Source organism: Macrotis lagotis, chromosome 3, assembly GCF_037893015.1.
Source record: "Macrotis lagotis isolate mMagLag1 chromosome 3, bilby.v1.9.chrom.fasta, whole genome shotgun sequence".
Lineage (NCBI taxonomy): Eukaryota > Metazoa > Chordata > Mammalia > Peramelemorphia > Peramelidae > Macrotis > Macrotis lagotis.
The window spans coordinates 18,115,352-18,133,804 of NC_133660.1; the positions used below are offsets into that span (position 1 = coordinate 18,115,352).

General features: G+C 50.4%; 1 protein-coding gene across 1 annotated transcript; it reads left to right on the top strand.

Annotated features, from left to right (window-relative positions):
- Positions 1 to 2,083: 2,083 nt before the first annotated feature.
- ERI1 (exoribonuclease 1) lies at positions 2,084 to 18,277 on the top strand. The gene is made up of 7 exons (XM_074228229.1): positions 2,084 to 2,446; positions 3,174 to 3,352; positions 7,266 to 7,479; positions 10,706 to 10,789; positions 11,403 to 11,512; positions 15,698 to 15,812; positions 17,893 to 18,277. The coding sequence occupies exons 1-7, from the start codon at positions 2,333 to 2,335 to the stop codon at positions 18,133 to 18,135; spliced, it is 1,059 nt and encodes a 352-aa protein (XP_074084330.1). The 5' UTR covers positions 2,084 to 2,332; the 3' UTR covers positions 18,136 to 18,277.
- Positions 18,278 to 18,453: the final 176 nt, after the last annotated feature.

Consider the following 18,453-nt stretch of genomic DNA (forward strand, 5'->3'; position numbering starts at 1 on the left):
ATCTGGGTCCTCTCTCCGTAGAAAACTCATGCAGGGAGAAGAGTTTGCCTTGAGAAGAAACAATGGGGAAAAGATACATCATGGCATGTGGAGTCCTCGGACCAATCTGAGCCTAGCTCTGCAGACCTGCAGTCGACATCCTGTGCCAGAGCCACCAGGTTTCTGCTGGAAGTCTGGGGTTCATGGACACCAGGGAAGATGCAGGCTGCCTCCTTCATCTGAGACCATCATTGATGACTTCATCCTTTCAGGTCTCTCACTTCCCAGAATTCCTGCAATAGAAATCTTCACAGGTGAAGCCACCACTCTGTGATCACACCTACAATCTCCTGGAAATTGAGGTCTAGGAAATTTCTTCCAAAGAGGACCAAGTACCTGGTACCCAAGTCTCAGTGAGATGGCTGCCTAAATGGAGAGAGCATTGGTCCTTCAGCCAAGGAGATCTGAGTTCAAATTTGACCTCAGACACAGATCCTGAGCAAGTTATTTCCCCTCTGCCTCAGTTTCCTCAACTGTAAAGTGAGGATAATCCTCGCACCTACCTCCCACAGTGATGAGGATCCATATCTGTAAAGGGGTTAGCTCAGTGTCTGGTACACAGCAGGTGCTGTTTGCTTCCTTTCTTCCTCCTCTCAGAGAACGTAAGGTCCTTGGGGTAGGTACGGTCTGTTTTGGTCTGGGTGCCCGGTAACTTGGCCAATAGTCATTACTCACTAACATCCTCCTCTTCCTCATCATCATTGAAGGAGGAAGGAAGAAACAAGCAATTTGTTAAGCACCCAATGTTTTAGTAAGTGCTCTACATTGATTGGATCAAATCGCCTCAAGTGTTTTGTACATAAGGATATAACTTATGTGTTGCTTCCAAGGTTACAAAGCGCTTTACAAACATTATCTCATTCAATCCTCACGACAGCTTGTTGCTATCATGCCCACTTTTCAGCCGAGGTAACTGAGGGTAAGTGGCTTCACCAGAGCCATAGAGTTCCCAAGTATCAGAGCCATTTTGGGGTCTTCCTGACTTACTGTAAAACCTGACGGTAACTTATTGAATCGAGCTGCATTTCTGTGTGGAAAGCCAGGGCTAAGCTGTCCTCAGAGAGGCAGGTCTTTTGGGGTTCATAGCTACTTGGCTTTGAACCTCAAATTTCCCCTCAGGATCCTCCTGAAAATCCACATCCCTGTTCCTAATGTGATGACAGATTGTAGTGGTGGATGGACGTTATAGAGGACTGTAGGGAGAAATAAAAAGGCCGAGCGGGAGTCCGTACTTCGGGCCCTGCCTCCTCCGCCGGCGCCTTGGTTCTGGGGACACTGATGAGCCCGCGGCCGTTCCCTTCCTGGCTTCCAGAAAGATCGCCCTTCATGGATGGAGCCCCCAACACACACACTCTCACACTCACAGACACACGGGTCCAGGCACGACAGGCGCCTCCCGGGGCAGGAACCGGGCCTGGATGAGGAGCGTGTAAAGGGCTTCCTTAGTCCTGGCTGCGGCCCCGGGCTCCGGGAGCAGCGGCGGGCGGCGGCTTGCAGAGCTCCGTTCGGTCCGCTCCATCGCGGCCTTGAGGACTCCGGATGACCCTCAAGAATGTGGGGGGACCCCAAGGCCGCGGTGCTTGGGGCCTGCCGCTCTAGTGGGGGGGAGGTTTGGGGTTCTCCGTGAGGCCCATGGGGGCTGGGGAGGCTCTGCCCCGGGCCTAGGGCGCCCCCGTGGAGGGCACCCCGAGTTTGTCGGGAGCCGGGCTCGGGGCTGGGGGCGGGGAGGCGGCCTTCAGGCGGGAAAACACCGTCCGGCTCTGCTTTCCCTGAGAGCCAGGCGCCGCGATGGGAGCCGGGCGGGCCGGGCCGGGGCCGGAACCCCGGAGCCCCGGGAGCTTCTCGGAAGGGGCGCGAGAGAGACCCGGCGTCTGGGGAAAATCATTCTAGCCGCTGAGTGGAGGATGGCCCGAGAAGGGGCGGGCCCGGAGGCGGCAGGGCCAATCGGCAGGCGGCTGCGGTTCGGAGGCGGGCGAGGGGGGGGCGGGCCCGTCTATGACGTCCGCCCTGGAGTGCCGTCACGTGACCCCTAACTCCGCCTCGGCTCCTCCTTTTCTCTTCCCGTGCACGCGACCGCGCTTAGGAAGGGCGGAGCAGAGCGCGGCCCGCCGCGACGGCGCATGCGTGTCCGTGCGCGTGCGCGCGCCCGGCTCGCTGCGTACCCACGCCAGCCCGCGCTCGACCCCGGAGGCGGGAGTTTGTCCTGGCGGCTGCTGGGCGTGGGGGCGGGGTGCCGGAGAGCCGGGCTTGGGCGGCGCGAGGAGAGCTCCCGGGGTCGACGGGTCCAGCCGAGATGGAGGCGTGCAGCGGCCGGCCGGCCGCCGGCGAGGGTCAGCAGGGCCAGCTTGGTGGGGGCAGCGACGGGCCAGGCCCCCTGGAAGAGCTCCCGCCGGCGGGGATGAGTCAGGTTTGCCGCGCATGCGCACCCTCCTCTTCCACGTGGGGGGGTCTCCCCTTCTTGCACAGGCTCCTCCTCCGCCGGCTGGCCCCGCCCCTCCCCTCCCCCCACCTGCTCACGCAGGCGCTTCTTCCCGCCCAGCTCCCAGCCTGCCTTGTCTGCGCAGGCGCGAGGCCTACCTCCACGTGCTTCCCGCGCTTCTGGCAGCCTCGGGCCGCAAGCCCACGCGTGGTCCGCCCCCTGCTGGGCCCCCGCCCCCGCCAGAAGGCAGCTGTTAGATGTCAGCCCGCTCCCGGGGGCCCAGAGCCCCTGGCGGGGGTTGGGGGCGGGGCTCCCGGGGGGCCCCCTTGGCCAGGGCTTCTCATCCCTCTCCCGGGAGCAGCACCCCCTTACCACGTGCCTGGGAGGAACCCCGGGCTGGTGGGGGCTGCGCGAGGGCGCCATCCCAAGCATCCCCGGGGCCTTGGCATGGCGCCCCCCCTCCCCTGGCAGACCCCAAGGCCATGCTCCCTCCCCTCCCCCGCCCCAGGACGCGCATGCGCAGCCTTGGCACCCAGCCCTTTGCAACATTGTATCCGTGGAAAGGCTCGGGAGCAGAACCGGGGACAGGACCGGGGCCCAGGGCGCCATGGCCTCCGGAGGCTGCAGCAGCAATGCAAGTCACCCCGCCGCCGGAGGGGCCGCAGGGGCGCCAGCAGCGTACCCTCTAACGAGGGGACCTGTCTGGCTCTTTCAGGGCAAACAGCAGTGCCAGCTTGACAGCCCAGAAACAAAGGGAAGGAAGCCCATCACCTCCAGCCCCGGTGACTTCAGTGACCCGGTTTACAAAGAGATCGCCGTTACCAATGGCTACATTAACCGAATGAGCAAAGAGGAGCTCCGGGCTAAACTTTCAGAATTCAAACTTGAAACTAGGTAAATGTTTTATCCTGCCAGTTCATGGGTTTGGGATTTATTTTTGACTCAAAATATATTTAATAATCACTGCTAGACTAGTGAGTTGAATCTAGAAAGAAGCTTTTCATACCGGTTTTTATCTCATTTAAAGAAAGAAACATTGGGCTGTAGGTGCCCAGTGAGAGCCTTGGATTTGGAGAAGAGGCCCAGGTGGGACCTTTGCCACATGCTGTTAGTGTGGCCAGATAAGTCTCTTCCCTTCAGTTGTCCTGTCTGTAAAGTGTGACTTGGGATCCAGGGCTCAACCCCAGGGAGAGCTGCCCTCCACATCACTCTTAGTTGGTTCCTCTCCTTGATCCCAAGTCTCAATTGTTCAAGGACAGATATTTTGGTCATCTACACCATATTTAAGGTCCTTGGAAGTCATTAGCAATGAGAAGCTCACTTGGGTCTTTCCTCTTAGTTGTTTAACAACGGCAGGAGTTGTGGAAACAATTAGAATTTTTTTTTTTTGCAAGGCAGATGGGTTAAGTGGCTTGCCCAAGGCCACATAGTTAGGTCATTATTAAGTGTCTGAGACCCTATTTGAACCCAGGTACTCCTGACTTCAGCGCCGGTGCTTTATCCACTACACCACCTAGCTGCCCCCAGCAATTAGATTTTTTGGAACACCTTAGCTAATAGAGAAAGGAAAAAAAGATGAAGCAAATACCTGTCTAGAGCTCTTACTTGGACCAGGCCTGCAAGGGAGAGTGCAGAATGCCTCCCCCCCCCCCCCCATTGTGGGTACATTTTTCTTCCTTGCCCCAAAGTGGCAAATTTCAAGGTGTGTCTGTTTTTCTTGAGCCACGACTTTAGGGGGCGACCTCCCCTCAAATTGTCTCTCTGTCTTATTTCATCTGAGCCCTGACCAAACTACCTTTCAGGAATTCAGGTCTGGATCACCCCATTTGGAGGAACGATTGGGTCTCAGAATCTTGGGGTGTCATTAAAGACCTCTCAGGTTCTGGGTTTGAGCTGTACCAAGTGAGGGAAAGCCTTTGGTGAGGTCCCAGACACAGGCTCTTCAGGAGGGAGAGATGGAATTCGAGAGATGGAATTCTGGCTTGTGTCTGTCTGTGGTGCACTGGGGACAGGGGTAGAGTTGACCAGCAAACATTTACTTGTACCATATGCTAGGTAGGATGCAAAAAAGAGACACCAGACAGGCCTGCCCTCAGGGAACTTCCAGTCTGGTGGATGAGATAGTCTGCCAACTACTTTGTACAAGCTAGGATAAATGGGAAGCTTTTTTGGTTTTTTGTTTTTGCCAGGCAGTGGGGTTAAGTGACTTGCCCATGGCCACACAGCTAAGTAATTATTAAGTGTCTGAGGCTGGATTTGAACTCGGGTACTCCTGACTCCAAGGGCAGTGCTCTATCCACTATGCACCTAGTTGCCTCCAAAGGGAAGCTTTTGACAAGGAGAAGTGCTGAGGAAGGACAAGAAGAGGGCTGAGGAAACTTCAATCAAAATGAACTAGAGGGAAGCTTGTGAGCTCAGAGCAGGGGAGGGAGAGCATCCTAGGTCTGGGAATGACCTCAGGGAATGGCCAGAGGTGAGCTATAGAGAGTCTTGTGGAAGGATCAACCACAAGGCCAGACTCACTGAGTCTTAGGAGACAGGTTGGGGGGATGACTGGACAGGTCCTGAAGCTCTGGGATCCAGGGTCTCACTGGAGGCTGTTGAGTGGAATGTGTGTGTGTGTGTGTGTGTGTGTGTGTGTGTGTGTGTGTGTGGTGGGGTGATGAGATCAAACTTGACTGGAGGGGGGAGAGACCAGAAGCAGGCAGAGCCCCCCCTCCCTTTGTAATAGTCCAAGTCTGAAGTGATAAAGTTCAGCCCCAGGCTGGGCATAGGATCAGAGGAGAGGCTGGCGGAGGTAACTGCCCAGGGAGGTTGCAGAAGGGAAATGGACAGGCCTGGGCACCATGTTGGAGGGGGGAGGAGAGTCAGAGAGAGTGAGGAAGGGGCAAGACTCCTGGGTTGGGCCCTGAGGCACTGAGAGGTCTGAGGTGGGGGTGTTGTTCTTGGACAAGGCCCAAAGAGGAATGCTCCTATCTGCTAGTTGGAAGTGAATGTCCTGCATTTTGGCTGAAAAACATCCAGTTCTTTCCAAGTCAGGCACATTGTATTTTTAAGTTGTAACTTGCTTCTTCACCTATACCCTCCTCCTCCACTACTCTGGAGAGGGCCTGAACCAGATTGAAAGGTGATTGGGAAATTTTTAACAAAATAAATTAAAAGAAAATAAAATAGGCAACCTGAATCAGTATGCCTGGAAGGGACCTCCAGACAAGGGTGACCCTGGATTTCTTAACATGCCTCAGGGTAGATCTTGGGGGGGGTCTCAGTCTAGATATGGGAAAATTATATTTCATTGTAATTAATTTATTTCCTTTGTAATTCCGCATATTCATTCATTTTTTAAAAATGACTCTGATAAGTTTTTTGGGTGCCACCAGCCTGCCACAGGAGGCCGTGTGAAGAACCTTATGCTGGGCTGGCACATCTGTCAGCTTTGCTGATGCTGCCTTTTGAGGAGGCAGCCTTGGTCTCCTCATGCCAAGTCTCTCCCCATCAGTTTCCTCAACTTGTCCGGTGAGAGAGGTTTGGACTAGCCATCCTCTAAGTCTGAAACAGTAATCATATCCACAAAGCCTTGAGAAGTCCTGGCAAGCACTTTGTGCCCAACTTGGGAGGAACTGAATGTTTCTCAGGACCTCCCTACCGTCAATCTGTGATGTGATGTTCTACCAAAATTTACATAAAGATCTACAAAAAGTTTGTGCTGTGCTCTGCTCAGGGGATAAAAGAAAGGGGGACACCCATAAAACTGGGAGCTCAGACCTGATTTTCACATCTAAGTCTGTTCTTTCATACTCAAACCTACACTTGACGGTCCCACTTTTTGTCTCCTAGACCTTGCCTAGCCCAGGATGTCACATAGGCACCTGTCTGACTAAGAAGGGAAGAGGGTGGATTGGAACCTCCTTCTTGGGATAGACAGCAGAAAAGCAGGCATCGTTGGACAATACCCTCCTAGTGGACATTATGCTATTTCAATTAATCATTTAATTTTATTAGGCCTTGCAAATAAGTCCTATTTCCTTCTATGCTATTTTTGTCTTTTTTTCATTTTATAATTTTTATCCTTTAGGATTTGAGTGTATGTTGTAAATAAATATGCTCTCCTTCCTTCATGGGACAAATTAAAACAGATAAGCTCCCAAACCAAATCTTTGAATACATATCTCCATGGTTGAGCAAAACCTTTCCATGTAAGCTGTGTCTGAGCTTGTATGTCTCTTTTTTTGAATTTAAACTCATCACTTCAGACCGACTAGATCATATCATTTCATTGAGTTATTCTCCACAATATCGTTGTCTTTGTATAAAATTATTCCCTTTGTTTGGCTTCCTTCCCTTCAGCATTAATTCCTAGGAATCACCCCAGTTTCCTCTAAGAGTGTTCATTTCATGATGTCTTAAGGCACTGGAATATTTTATTATATTGACCACAGTTGGTTTAGCCATTCCCAAAAGGAGAAAGACCTCTTTCGGTTCTACTTTGGGGTTCCAGGAAAGGTGCTTTTCCTCTTGATTTTTTTGGTGGTAGCCCTAGCAGTGATATGGCTGAGTCAGAGAGCTTCCCTTTGGGGGCTGTTTGCAGGGCTGTGTACCAGCCTTGGTCTTCATCACCTTGGTTCCTATGCTGACAGGTGCCCCTTGGCACCTCCACAGTGTTTTACAGAATTTTCTTAATTCTTAGTAATCCTTCAAGTTGTCTTTTTCTCCTGTTTCTTGATAGCTTCGGTTTCTTTGAAATCTGCCTGTTTGTACACTCTGACCATGGTGCCTGAGTGTGAGCTGGCTTCTGCTCTCTCCTCAGAGGCGTGAAGGACGTTCTCAAGAAACGGCTTAAGAACTACTACAAGAAGGAGAAGCTGACCCAACATCGGGAGGACGGTGACACCAACAGCTACTATGACTACATCTGTGTAATCGACTTTGAGGCCACCTGTGAGGAGGGCAACCCCCCCGAGTTCACTCACGAAATTATCGAGTTTCCGATTGTCTTATTGAATACACACACCCTAGAGATTGTAAGTGAGCCTGGGGGTGCTGCTGCCTCTGTTGTAATTGGGGTCCTGTCCCAGACCTCCCCTCCCATGTCAGCCTCTTGGCCTCTGGTCATGGGGATCAGAACTAGCCTGATTAGTGGGTTGTTCTGTGGGGCAACTGCAGGGTCCCTGGTGGTTATGGACAGGGGGTGATCTCTACTGGTGGTAGGAGGTGTGATGGGGTGCTCCTATCGACAAGGTCACTAAACTTAGAAGTGGCTTGTTAGCTGGGAGTCCAGGTGCTCTGGTTTTTGAGAATGATGTCTTCTTCTCAGGACCCAGGCATGAGAGAAGACCGAAGGAGCCCATGGCGGCTGTCATGAAGGAGGGGCCCTAAAGGGCAAAACTGAGCTTAGTGGGAAGTTCCCCAGAGGAGGGAGAGCTTGTGACTATGAGGGAGGGGCTGCCTTGGGAGGTGAAGAGGACTCCCAGAAGGGACTGGGGGCCACTTGGTGGGCTCTCTTTGGCCTCTTGGGTCAGTCCCTTCCATCTCTCCAGTTTTGGGAACCTGACACTAATCAAAGAAGGAGGTCCCTTGAGAAACTACTGGTAAATAACTTCTGAAGTCCTTGTCAGGCAGGTCAGGTAAGTTCTGAATACAAAGAAGGCCCCAGGCAGTCCTGTCCTCAAGGAGATCCCAGTCTGCTCAAGAGGGAGACCACTGCCAACAACTCTATATAAACAGAAGATGCCCAGAGGAACTGGACATGAGGGCCCCCTGTGGAAGATGGGGTTTGTACCCAGTCCAAAGGAAACTGGGAAGCCCAGAATGAAGAGGGGGCTAGAAATCGGATCCAGCCAGTGCAAAGGCCCTGGTGGTGGGAGATGGCTAGTGAATGCAACCAGGCCTAGAGTGTGTTTGTGAAGGGTTCTGAATGATAAAGAGGTTTAGATTGGATCCTGGAGCTGAGAGGGAGCCTCTGGAGGTTTTGGGGTAAAGAGGCTCATGTGCTTTTGGAAGGTCACTTTCGTGGCTGAGTACAGGCTGAACCAGAGTGGGGAGAAACTGGAGCCAGGCAGACCCCAGCAGCCTCAGGAGGGCAGATGGCTTGTCCAAGAGAACTTCCCAAGAGAATTCTCAGGTCTTGTTAGAGACTGGGATATGGGGGTTCAGAGAGGGGGAGGAGGACAGTAGAACACCAGGGTTGTGAGCCCTGGGAGGGTTGGAGGGTAAAGGTCATGAGCTTCCAGGGGAAGGTGGCTGAAGGCACTTGAAGAAGTGATAGTTGGGAGTCAGACTGGAGAGCTGAGAGATGAACATGAAATCCCTGGGAACAGATGAATGCCCCAGAGGTAGAAAAGAGGGGGACCCTTGTTTGTGACTAGAGCTCTGGTTTTCTTGCCACGGGGTGAGAGAACTTCTTGGACCTGTCCTTGGAGTTCACTTTTTTTATCTAATGGTTTTCTAGACTGTTTGGAAACTTTATTTCATTTCTATCTGGTCCCTCCCCCAGCGTGAACAACAGTGCTTCTATCTCCCAGTTGTGGGCATCCCCCAGGCCTGGAGTGCTCCCCATTGGCATCTTTGTGCCCTAACTCCCTTCCACTCCCACCTGCAATCCATCCTTCTCCAGAAAGGTTGACTGCAATCCCTCTTTGGTCATGCTGATGTCTTCCCTTGGAGACAGGCTCCCTCCTGGACTGGGGGGACCTGGGGGGTGGGTCAGGGCTTTCTCCTCCCTGAGCCCAACTCTGATGAGCAGGAGGGGTACAACTCCTTTCACCGTCAGGTCTCTGCACTGGTTTAAAGCGGTTTTCTCTAATGTTGTCTTCATAGTATTAATTCCCTCCAATATCATGTGGTCGAGATGTCTCTGAAATTGTCCATTGTTGTTTTATGGCATGCTAATATTCCATGAATATACCACTCTTTATTTTAGCCATTCCCCAAAGGAGAATGCCCCTGTGGTTTCTGCTTTTGGGGCTACTCTAGAAGAGCTGCTCTAAGAACTTTGGGACTTGAAGGTCCTTTTCTTCCCTCCTTGATATCTAGTTGTGGTAGAACTCAGTCGGAGGGTGGCACAACTCAGTACCTTTTGGGGTATAGTTTGAGATTTGTGTTCCAGAAAGCTGGAAAGGCCCGTGGCCAGCTCAGCCTTCAGGGGGCATAGCTGGAAGGCTGTGAGAGATCAAGAGGATCAACCACCATGTAGCAGAGCAGGCCCTTTCCACCTCAGATGCCATCTCTCAAGTGTCGAGAGTAAAAGGTCATTTGGGAGGTCTTCTTTAAGAATGCACAATGTTTTAGAAAGATTGACGTCCCCAGTCCTTATTTGGAAAACTCCCTCATGTGGACTTCTCCCTTCTCCTTTCTTGCCCTACATTGTGTTTATGAGATATTTATTGTGGATTGAAGTGGGGATGAGTGAAGAGAGAGAGGACAGTGGGCTGCTCTCGTGGAGTGGTGTTCAGAACCAGGTTTTGTGACCACAGGGGAGGGACTGGATTTCCTTGGGAGAGACGTTGCCAGGCCTCTTGCAGAGGGAGAGGCATACAGAACAGCTGCCTGCTAGTCCTCCAGGCTTACCCTGTGGGAAACAGACTCTGCCTTCCCTTGGCCTTCTGGAAGTTCAGCAGAAGGAAAAGCTTCAGGATGCTTTGTGCTGTCCCCAAACGGAATGGAAATTGATCTTTCCCCACCAGCTCCAAAAGAGTCTGAGTGGTCCTGGTTCTCCCTGGACCCAAGGATGCTGCTGGCCTTTGGCAGTGGGAGCTCCTGCCTCAGTTGAGGGCCAGTGGCAGTGGCTGTGATCCTGCAGGCTCTGGGGAGAGAGCAGCCCAGAAAGGATGGCTGCTCTCTTGGTGGGGGGGCAGATTCTGCTGCTTCTGTTTATTGGTCATTCTCTCTTGGCAGATTCTGGCAGTCTGAGGTTTGCTTTTTTGGGGGTCTAGGCAGATTCTTTCCCCCTGGATTTTGTACCTATCTGTTGCTTTCTCATTACTTTTATTAATTAGACGTTTGACTGTGTGGGTGAGATTCTAAAAAGCTGAGTCTCTCAAGACCTATGGTGGGATTCTCCACTCTCCTTCCAAAAAAGCCAATGTCATTGTAACCTTGTTCCAATTTTAAAGAGAAGTGAATGTCCAGGCCTTGGTGAGTTCTGTGACTTGAGAAGGGGCTGTTGGCACTGCTGCCCCAGGTTGGGGATGTGGCTAGTGATGTGCCAGCTTCTTGCTTGCTGATGGGCCTGTGGTCTCTGCCTTGTAGGAAGACACCTTCCAGCAGTACGTGAGGCCAGAGATTAACACTCAGCTCTCTGACTTCTGCATCAACCTCACAGGAATCACACAGGTGACTGGGCCCTGGGTGGTTTATTTTGAACATATTTTATAAAAGGAAGGGTTTGTTATCTGACCACATGATTAAAATCCCAAAGATGGGTGTGTTTTGCCACTTGGCAGTCTTCCAAGTCATTTTGTCAGACTTTAGTCTCCTTAAAAGAACAGACCAAGCCCAGCAGGATAGTCCTCTGCCCACTGTGGCAGTCATGAAATGATCAACACACTAGGGAGAGATGCTGTCCTCTTCCCGGGGGTCTTGTTATAATCCATCCTTGTTCACCAAGCTATTGAGTTAGCTCCCTTTACCAAAAGGTAAAGAGCAGACTCCTTCGGTGGGGGGGTGGAGGATGGTTAGTTCTGTTCTAGAATTTAAAATAATTGCCCTCCCCCCATCCCTCCTTTCTGTTATGTTGGCTTGCAGTCTTGACTGCAAGTAACTATTGCCTTCCAGAGGGGCATGTATGCAAGAGGGTGAGAGATGGCTCCCCGCCTTTGTCCAGAAGGGGCTGGCTTGCTTTGATTCAGGAACCAAACAGAAACTAAAAAGTAGACCCGAGTTGTTCCTGTCTCTCTCTTGATGCACCTTCCTCCATGTTCCCTCCTTTTCTATTTTATATCTTCAGGACATGGTGGACCACGCAGAAACTTTCCCTCAGGTGCTTCGGAATGTCGTGGACTGGATGAGACTTAAAGAACTTGGGACCAAGTACAAGTACTCCATACTGACGGACGGGTAAGTAGGCGCCCCAGAGATGCTGTTATCCTTCATGGCTTGGACAGACCAATGGACAGGGTTTCTGTGTTAACAGGGTTTCCCATGGGGCGTCCCGCAGGAGACCCCCTTATCTTTCTGCTTCCACTTCAGTTACCAGTCTTAGAGGGGCTTGGGCGGGAAGCAGCAAACAGCGATTAGTCCAAAGGGAGAGTAGCAGGTGGTCCAGACACCTGTGAAGCAGGATGACCCTGTACCCCCTTCAAGTATTAACTTTTTTGGGGCAGGAACTGTTTTGGGAGTCCTCAGCATTTAGCACATTGACTAACTGACAGACGGCCTGATTTCTTTCCCACCTCTTTGTTAGCCAGCATTTTAAAGTTTCCCAAGGCTTTTGTTTATGGATACATAATGTGAGGCTCCCCTTTTCCCATGAGCTGACATTGGCAGTGATATTGCTGCCACGCTGCTCTCCCTGAGTTCAGGAGGCCTCCCTCTCTAGCCCATCCCTTTTCATCAGCCTGGGGCTTGCTTGTTGGGGTTCCCCTTAGTATCTGCCTCCTTCTGCCTCCTCCCCTCCTCAGTCTTCTCTGTTGCTGCAAAGCCCCCTCCATTCCCATCCTCCCTGAAGCTTTCTCTTAACACTCTCAGCCACTTGGACCTTTCTCCTTTGCACTTTCCTAGCCTTTTCTGTCTTTCTTCCTCATGTGGATGCTCTATCATGTCCTCCACTAATCTGGTGTCCTGACTATCAGAAGTGTGGAAGAAGGTGACTGTTGGGGAAGGACTTAGGAACACATGGGTATTAAAGAAACAGCTTTGTAGGATGGAGTTGTCCCTGCAAGACATCTCCTGCTGTCAGAGAGGAGTAGTGGGGGACTGGAACAGCCACAGAAGGCTTAGAACACGGAGCCCTGATGATTTTCTGTGGACATAAATGTTCCTGTCTAGATGGATCTAGGAAACGGTGTTGGAGCTTCTGACCCTGAAGACAACCTGTGGCAGTTCAGCTGGTGTTCAAGGGTGGCTGCTGATGAGTGACACCTTTGAGAAGGAGACAGTGCCTCAGGATGAGTGCTGGTGTTGGGATCCCTGCTCACACTGGACGACGGCTGACTCTTGACCATGGGAGAGTGTCATCTTGTGAGGGCTCATAAGAAGGGATTTGCCTAGAGACTTGCCATTCTGATCTGATGACAAGTGAATGGGCTGAGGAAAATGGTGTAGTCCTCTATCCTCCATCGTGACTCCTAGAGAATGAGAAGAATCAGAGGGAGCCCTAAAATCCTGTCTCTAATGAGGTCATTCCCCAAGTGCCCAGAGCTGTGCCACAAGCCGGATGAAGTGAACCCTAACCAACTCCCAGAGCACGTTGGTCTTCCTGAGGGTCCCAGAGGCTCATGAGAAGGATGGGATGGGATGGACCTGGAACACTCACTAGGTTTACCTGAAACCCAGGGGAGAAGCATGGGTGAGAGCATCTATCTGAGGGTCTGAGTGGCCAAATCAAAGGAGGACCTCACTGGAGTGGACTGCTTCAGAGCCATTTTGAGCTGAATAAGGAACTGCCAAGTTTGGGAAGTATGTGGTGAAACTGGCCCAAGGGAGCAATGGGGGAAATGCCCTGAGAAGGAATTCAGCCTTTAAATGAGAGTGTAGCTCATAAAGGACCTGACATGCATCAGTAAGGAGGACCTGTTGCCTGAGGTGGAAATGATGGTGGTCTTGGCATTGGCAACAGGGATAGTCTGGGTAGAACCTGATTCCAGGGATCCAGGCAGGATGAGGAAGATCCCATTTGTTTAGTCCCATAGCATTGGGAAATGGACATCCTGAGGTCACAGAGGAAACGAGTATGACCCAAGGGAACAGACGGGTGACGGGACACAGGCAGGTAGGGGGTGAAGTGGCCTAGGAGCATGACCTGGGCTGAGTATGGCTGGGAGGAGTGGATGGAAAAGGTATTGATGGAGAAATGAGACCAGGGAGACCTTGTAGAAGGCATAGCTGGACTCTGACTGGACCATGGTGGGCAGATGGAGGTGAGGGCCACAAGGCAGGGCCTGGGCTGGCAGTGGGACCATGAACATTGCTTTGACTGAAGCAGGAGGGTATCATGGGACGGAACTCAGTTTGGGATCACAGAAGCCTTCTTAGCTTTGGGTCCTGTCATTCATCTGTCTAGGCCCAGGTGTGTCAGGTCTCAAGTGGCAGGTGAAGGTTCTGGATTCATTATCTTATACACAGGGGAGGGCCCATGAAGGTTTGGGAGCAGGCTGATGTCAGGAGAGCTGAAGCTGAAGATGGGCCTGCGGTTTATCACCTGCTGAGGAAGATGAGGTTGGGAGGAGAGGAGGAGCAGAGGAGGAAGGGGACCAGAGCTTTGAGTGGGGGGTTCTGTGCCTGGTAGGAGCAGAGCTGTTATGACTAGGGAGCAACTGATCCCCAAGAAAAGAAGGGGCTTGGTATTGGAGCATGCCTCACCAAGCCTTTCTGTGGTGAATTCAAGCCCTGAGGCCCAAAGGAAGTGACTCTGGGCTGGTTGAGCCAGTATCCGGGGTCTTTGGCCATTTGTGCTGAAAAACAGTGGGAGTGTGGAACCAAAGAGGAGGGATAGAGAAGGAAGGAGAGGCTGCATTGTGCTTGACAATAGACATACTCAGAGAGATGGTGGCTGTCTCCTGAACATGAAGAACAGAAGTTGAGATCCTGGCATGGTGGCTTCAGCATGTATGGTCATGTGTGACTGACCGATAGGTCACTGGGATACATCAACAGTATCTCCTGCTGCTCTTGTGGACAAGGTTGGAGCATGTGGAGGTGAACTCTGAGCATCTGGAGTGGGACTCGGCCCATAGCCAAGGTGGCTCCCTCATGGGATGGTAGAGGAAAGATCCCCCAGTGCCTTGATCACCCAGAGTAGAAGGCTGGATCCATGGAGACCAGGAGAGTGTCTGCTCCAGGGTTCAAACCCTCAGTCTCCCAGAAAAGAAGCGCTGTCCTTAGCAGTAACTTGGAAAGGGTTTGGGAATTTCAGGACATAAAATATAATGTGAATCGGCATGGCTTTCCAAATGATGGCTGTGCTTATTGGGTTGTAGTAAGAGTTAGTGGCATGTCAAGAGGGGAAGTCTGCTCTCAGCATAGTTAGCGGGGTTCCCTGTTATACTGGGATGGCAGGGTGGATCAGATCCCGCAGGATTGGAGAGTTGGGGAGAGTGTCCATTGGTTGTTGGGCTCTGCTCTGCTGCCCTGGTCAGTGCATTCAGTTCTGGAAGAGCAATACAACTTTGGAGGCACACGGGTCTCTGTCTGAAGAATTCCTGAGGTTTTCTGGAGAGGCTGGCTGAGGCCTCCCCTCTTGGGAGGGCTCCACTGGGGAACCCTGTAAAGTCTGATGGTTTCGTCTTCTTGAAAGCAGGAGTGGTGATGTTCATCGCCCCTAATCAGTGCAGGAAAGGGAAAGGCTTGTGATGGCAATGTCAGCTGATCCTCCTAGTATCCAAGTTGGAGAGGAAGAAGGAGGTTCCCAAAGGTTTCTAGACCTCAGTTGGCTAGTTGTGGTGGGTGGGCTTAGAGCTGGTCAGGAATGGAGAGAGAAGGCCTTATATACTTCATTGAGAGGAGGAGCAAGGTAGAAAGAGCTTTCTTCATATGTCTTAGAAAGATTTTTGCCTTTAATACTGGCTGCTTTCCTCCCTTCTCTTTTTCTAATTAAAAAATTATTTTGCTTTTACTTTGTTTCTTCCTTCCTTTTTAAAAATAATAGTGGCATCGTGGTACAAATGATGGGTGTCCATTTTTTGTTAAAGCCAATGTAGGACATGAAACCCATGTTCTGTCCTGTGCCTAAGGAAAGGCACAGGGGAAGTCCAAAGTGAGTCATAGGACCATCCAGGAGTAGATGCTGTCCCCGGGTGTGTGGGCCCAAGGGGCCCATGGCTGGGTCAACTGGGGGGTTTGGTTCTTATGGGAGCTGGTATTGATGGGGGGAGGAGGGAGGAAATCAGGTAGGAATCAAATGGATTCTTACAACTAGGAAGGTGCTGATTGTCAGATTAGAGAGAATGCATAGTTGTAAAGGGGGAAAAACAGATGATTTAAGTCAAAGTGATCAGATCCTTGCAAGTCAGAATGATTTAAAAGAATTAGTTGTCATTCTAGTATAGCATTTACCTTCTCCTTTTTTTCCCCTTCCCCTCCAAGTTCATGGGATATGAGTAAGTTCCTGAATATTCAGTGTCAAATCAGCAGGCTCAGATACCCTTCTTTTGCCAAAAAGTGGATCAATATTCGAAAGTCATATGGAAACTTTTACAAGGTAATATTTGTTTATTTTGTTAAACAGTGATGATATTGTTGTTAACAGACTTGTTATGTACCATACCTAGGTCACGGAAGTCTTTGGTAGATTCATCCTACAGAAATAGCTTCTGGTTTATTATTTGTCTGATTTTGTTTTCAAGTGTTACTTTTCATTTCTCAGATTAGAAGTATGCGAGCTGTCGCAGCCATCCTGACCCCCATTCTGGGCTGTGGGCCCACCAGTGGAATGGGAGCTTCAGGAAGGAAGGAGTGGGGAATCATGGGGGTAGGTTGTAGTGGAGGTTATGGACCAGGGTTTGGAGTTAACCGAGCTATTGCCGGGGAAAAAAGGTGGGGTCTGGGGGTGGAGGGGTCAGATGTTCCTTGGATTTCCTTGTTTGGGCCACCTCAGCTTCAGGGTAGCCAATTGGCCTGTTACCACAAGACTTGGCTGACCAGGCTCCCCTGGAAAAGACATTCCAAGACTGGACATTGGGGTGCTTTGACACTTGACATGGCTAGCTCTGGTCACCAGGATTTGATTGCTCTTCTGATGAACTGGTTTTAGTCCTTCTGACTTACCCTTGATTCATCCCCATTCAAACAGAAAGAAATGATTCTTGTTCTTGCAGCCTCATGAATCTGATTTTGGGCTTTCTGTTTTCTGCAGTTAGAGTGTGGGCGCTTGTATACATATAAGCACACTTGGTCCTGACCTCCGCTCAGTCCCATTCATTTTTTGAGTGTCTTCTTTCCCCTGGTTCAGTTGTGAGGTGTTGTAAGGGACTTCCCTTCTTATCTTCCTGAGTCCCATGAGCAGGGCTCTGCCGCTGCTTCTGACTGGTGAGGCTCCCTTCCTTCACTTTGACTTCCTCTCTCACTGCTTTTGGCTGTTTGGGGAAGAGGCAAATGTTGTGGGTCCTCCAGAACATCCCCGGGAGCTTGTCTTCTGAGTGGGGTGGGTCTCACGCTCTGAGGTCTCCCCTGGCGAAGGGGTGCTGACTCTGCTCCTTCTGGGGTCTTTGAGTCTCCTCCCTATCAAGCAGAGCCCTAGAGGCCAGGGATTTCCTACAGATCCCCCCTTAGCAGCTCTCTCTCTTTGGTATTGATTTTGACCCTTTATTTTCAACTCTTAATATTTATGTTCACTTAATATTAAGCTCTGTGGAGATTTAGGAAGCATTAAGGAATAGGACCCCATTTTTCACAGGATTGCTTTTCTTTTTTGTAGTAGAACCATTCTGAACTTTGACCTGAGGATTTTGGAGGCTTTTCTGCACAGTTCCCACCCAGCACAGTAAAAACTGGTTCTTTCCTTGGGCCTTGCCTATTCCAAGCCTGGATGTTTCCAGCTTTCTTCACATTGCTTATGTTTGTTATTCTTGATAACATCATCATAATATTCTATAACCTCAATGTCCTGCAGTTTATTTAGCAATTCTACTACTTAGCTCTCATTTCCCTTGTTTTGTTCTTATACCTATAAATCTTTTCATAAATCACATTTTTTTAATGTTCTTTTAAGGTTTTTTTTTTCTAAGAATGAGATTATTGGGTCAAATGGGGGGAATGGACTTTTGCAAAGTCTAGTCCAGTTTCCACCTGTGGAGATTCTACCACCTTGCAGACCCATCATTAATACACAAGTACCTGTTTTATCACTTCCCCACCAGCATGAAGTCCTGCTGATTTTTTGGTTTTCTTCTTTTTACCTGTTAGGTGAGAGTGACACCCAGTGCATTTTAGACTTGACATTCGGGTGGTTCCTTCTTGTTTGTGATTCTTGTCCATCATTTTCTACAGATCCTTCTTAAGAAGACATGTCTTGACATCATATCAGATGGGGTGTTTTTGTCTTAGGACTTGGGGTAACTCTTTCCCTGTATCACTGTTACTTGGAGTCTCCAAGACTTGGATGTATTCTGGACTTGTTGATTTGTTTTTCTTTGCTTCCTACCCAAGGAGCTCTGCAGGTCGAGTAGGTTCTAGGCACCACGGGATGACGTTCTAGAGTTTTAAACTTTTCAACTTTTCCACATGTTCTCTCAGTCTGCTCTAGAGTTTTTGACAAATAATCCATTGTGCTCCATTTCCAGGTTCCTAGGAATCAGACCAAGCTGACGATCATGCTTGAGAAGCTGGGCATGAGTTACGATGGGCGGCCCCACAGTGGCCTGGATGACTCCAAGAATATTGCCCGCATCGCAGTGCGCATGCTTCGGGATGGCTGCGAGCTGCGGGTCAATGAGAAGATGCAAGGGGAGCAGCTCACCAGCGTGTCCTCCTCTTCACCGGTAGAGGGCGCCCCGGCCCCACAGATGCCACATTTCCGAAATTAGCAGTTAAGCTTCCTTGCCTCCTGAATGGTAACGCCCAGCTTGGGTCGCTACTGAAAGTTAACAGATGGTCAATCATTCATTGAACTAATTCTGCAATGCAAAATCCAAGCACCTTAGACATTTAAAAGTTTTATTACAGAGATATATTGCATATATGTGTATTTTGTTGAACAAATATATATGTATATATGTGTGTGTGTGTGTGTGTGTGTGTGTGTGTGTGTATTTGTTGAACAAATGACAAATGGAGGGAGTATTGGAATTCATGTCACCAGCACTTTTAGTTCTTAAAGTATTGTTAAACAGTTCTCATGTGTG

What these genes read in the sequence shown, in the direction of transcription:
- ERI1 (XM_074228229.1), top strand. Translation starts at nt 2,333, where the DNA reads ATGGAGGCGTGCAGCGGCCGGCCGGCCGCCGGCGAGGGTCAGCAGGGC. An exon ending in CGCCGGCGGGGATGAGTCAG is followed by an intron (nt 2,447 to 3,173) that starts GTTTGCCGCGCA and finishes TGGCTCTTTCAG; the next exon opens with GGCAAACAGCAGTGCCAGCT. An exon ending in GAATTCAAACTTGAAACTAG is followed by an intron (nt 3,353 to 7,265) that starts GTAAATGTTTTA and finishes CTCTCTCCTCAG; the next exon opens with AGGCGTGAAGGACGTTCTCA.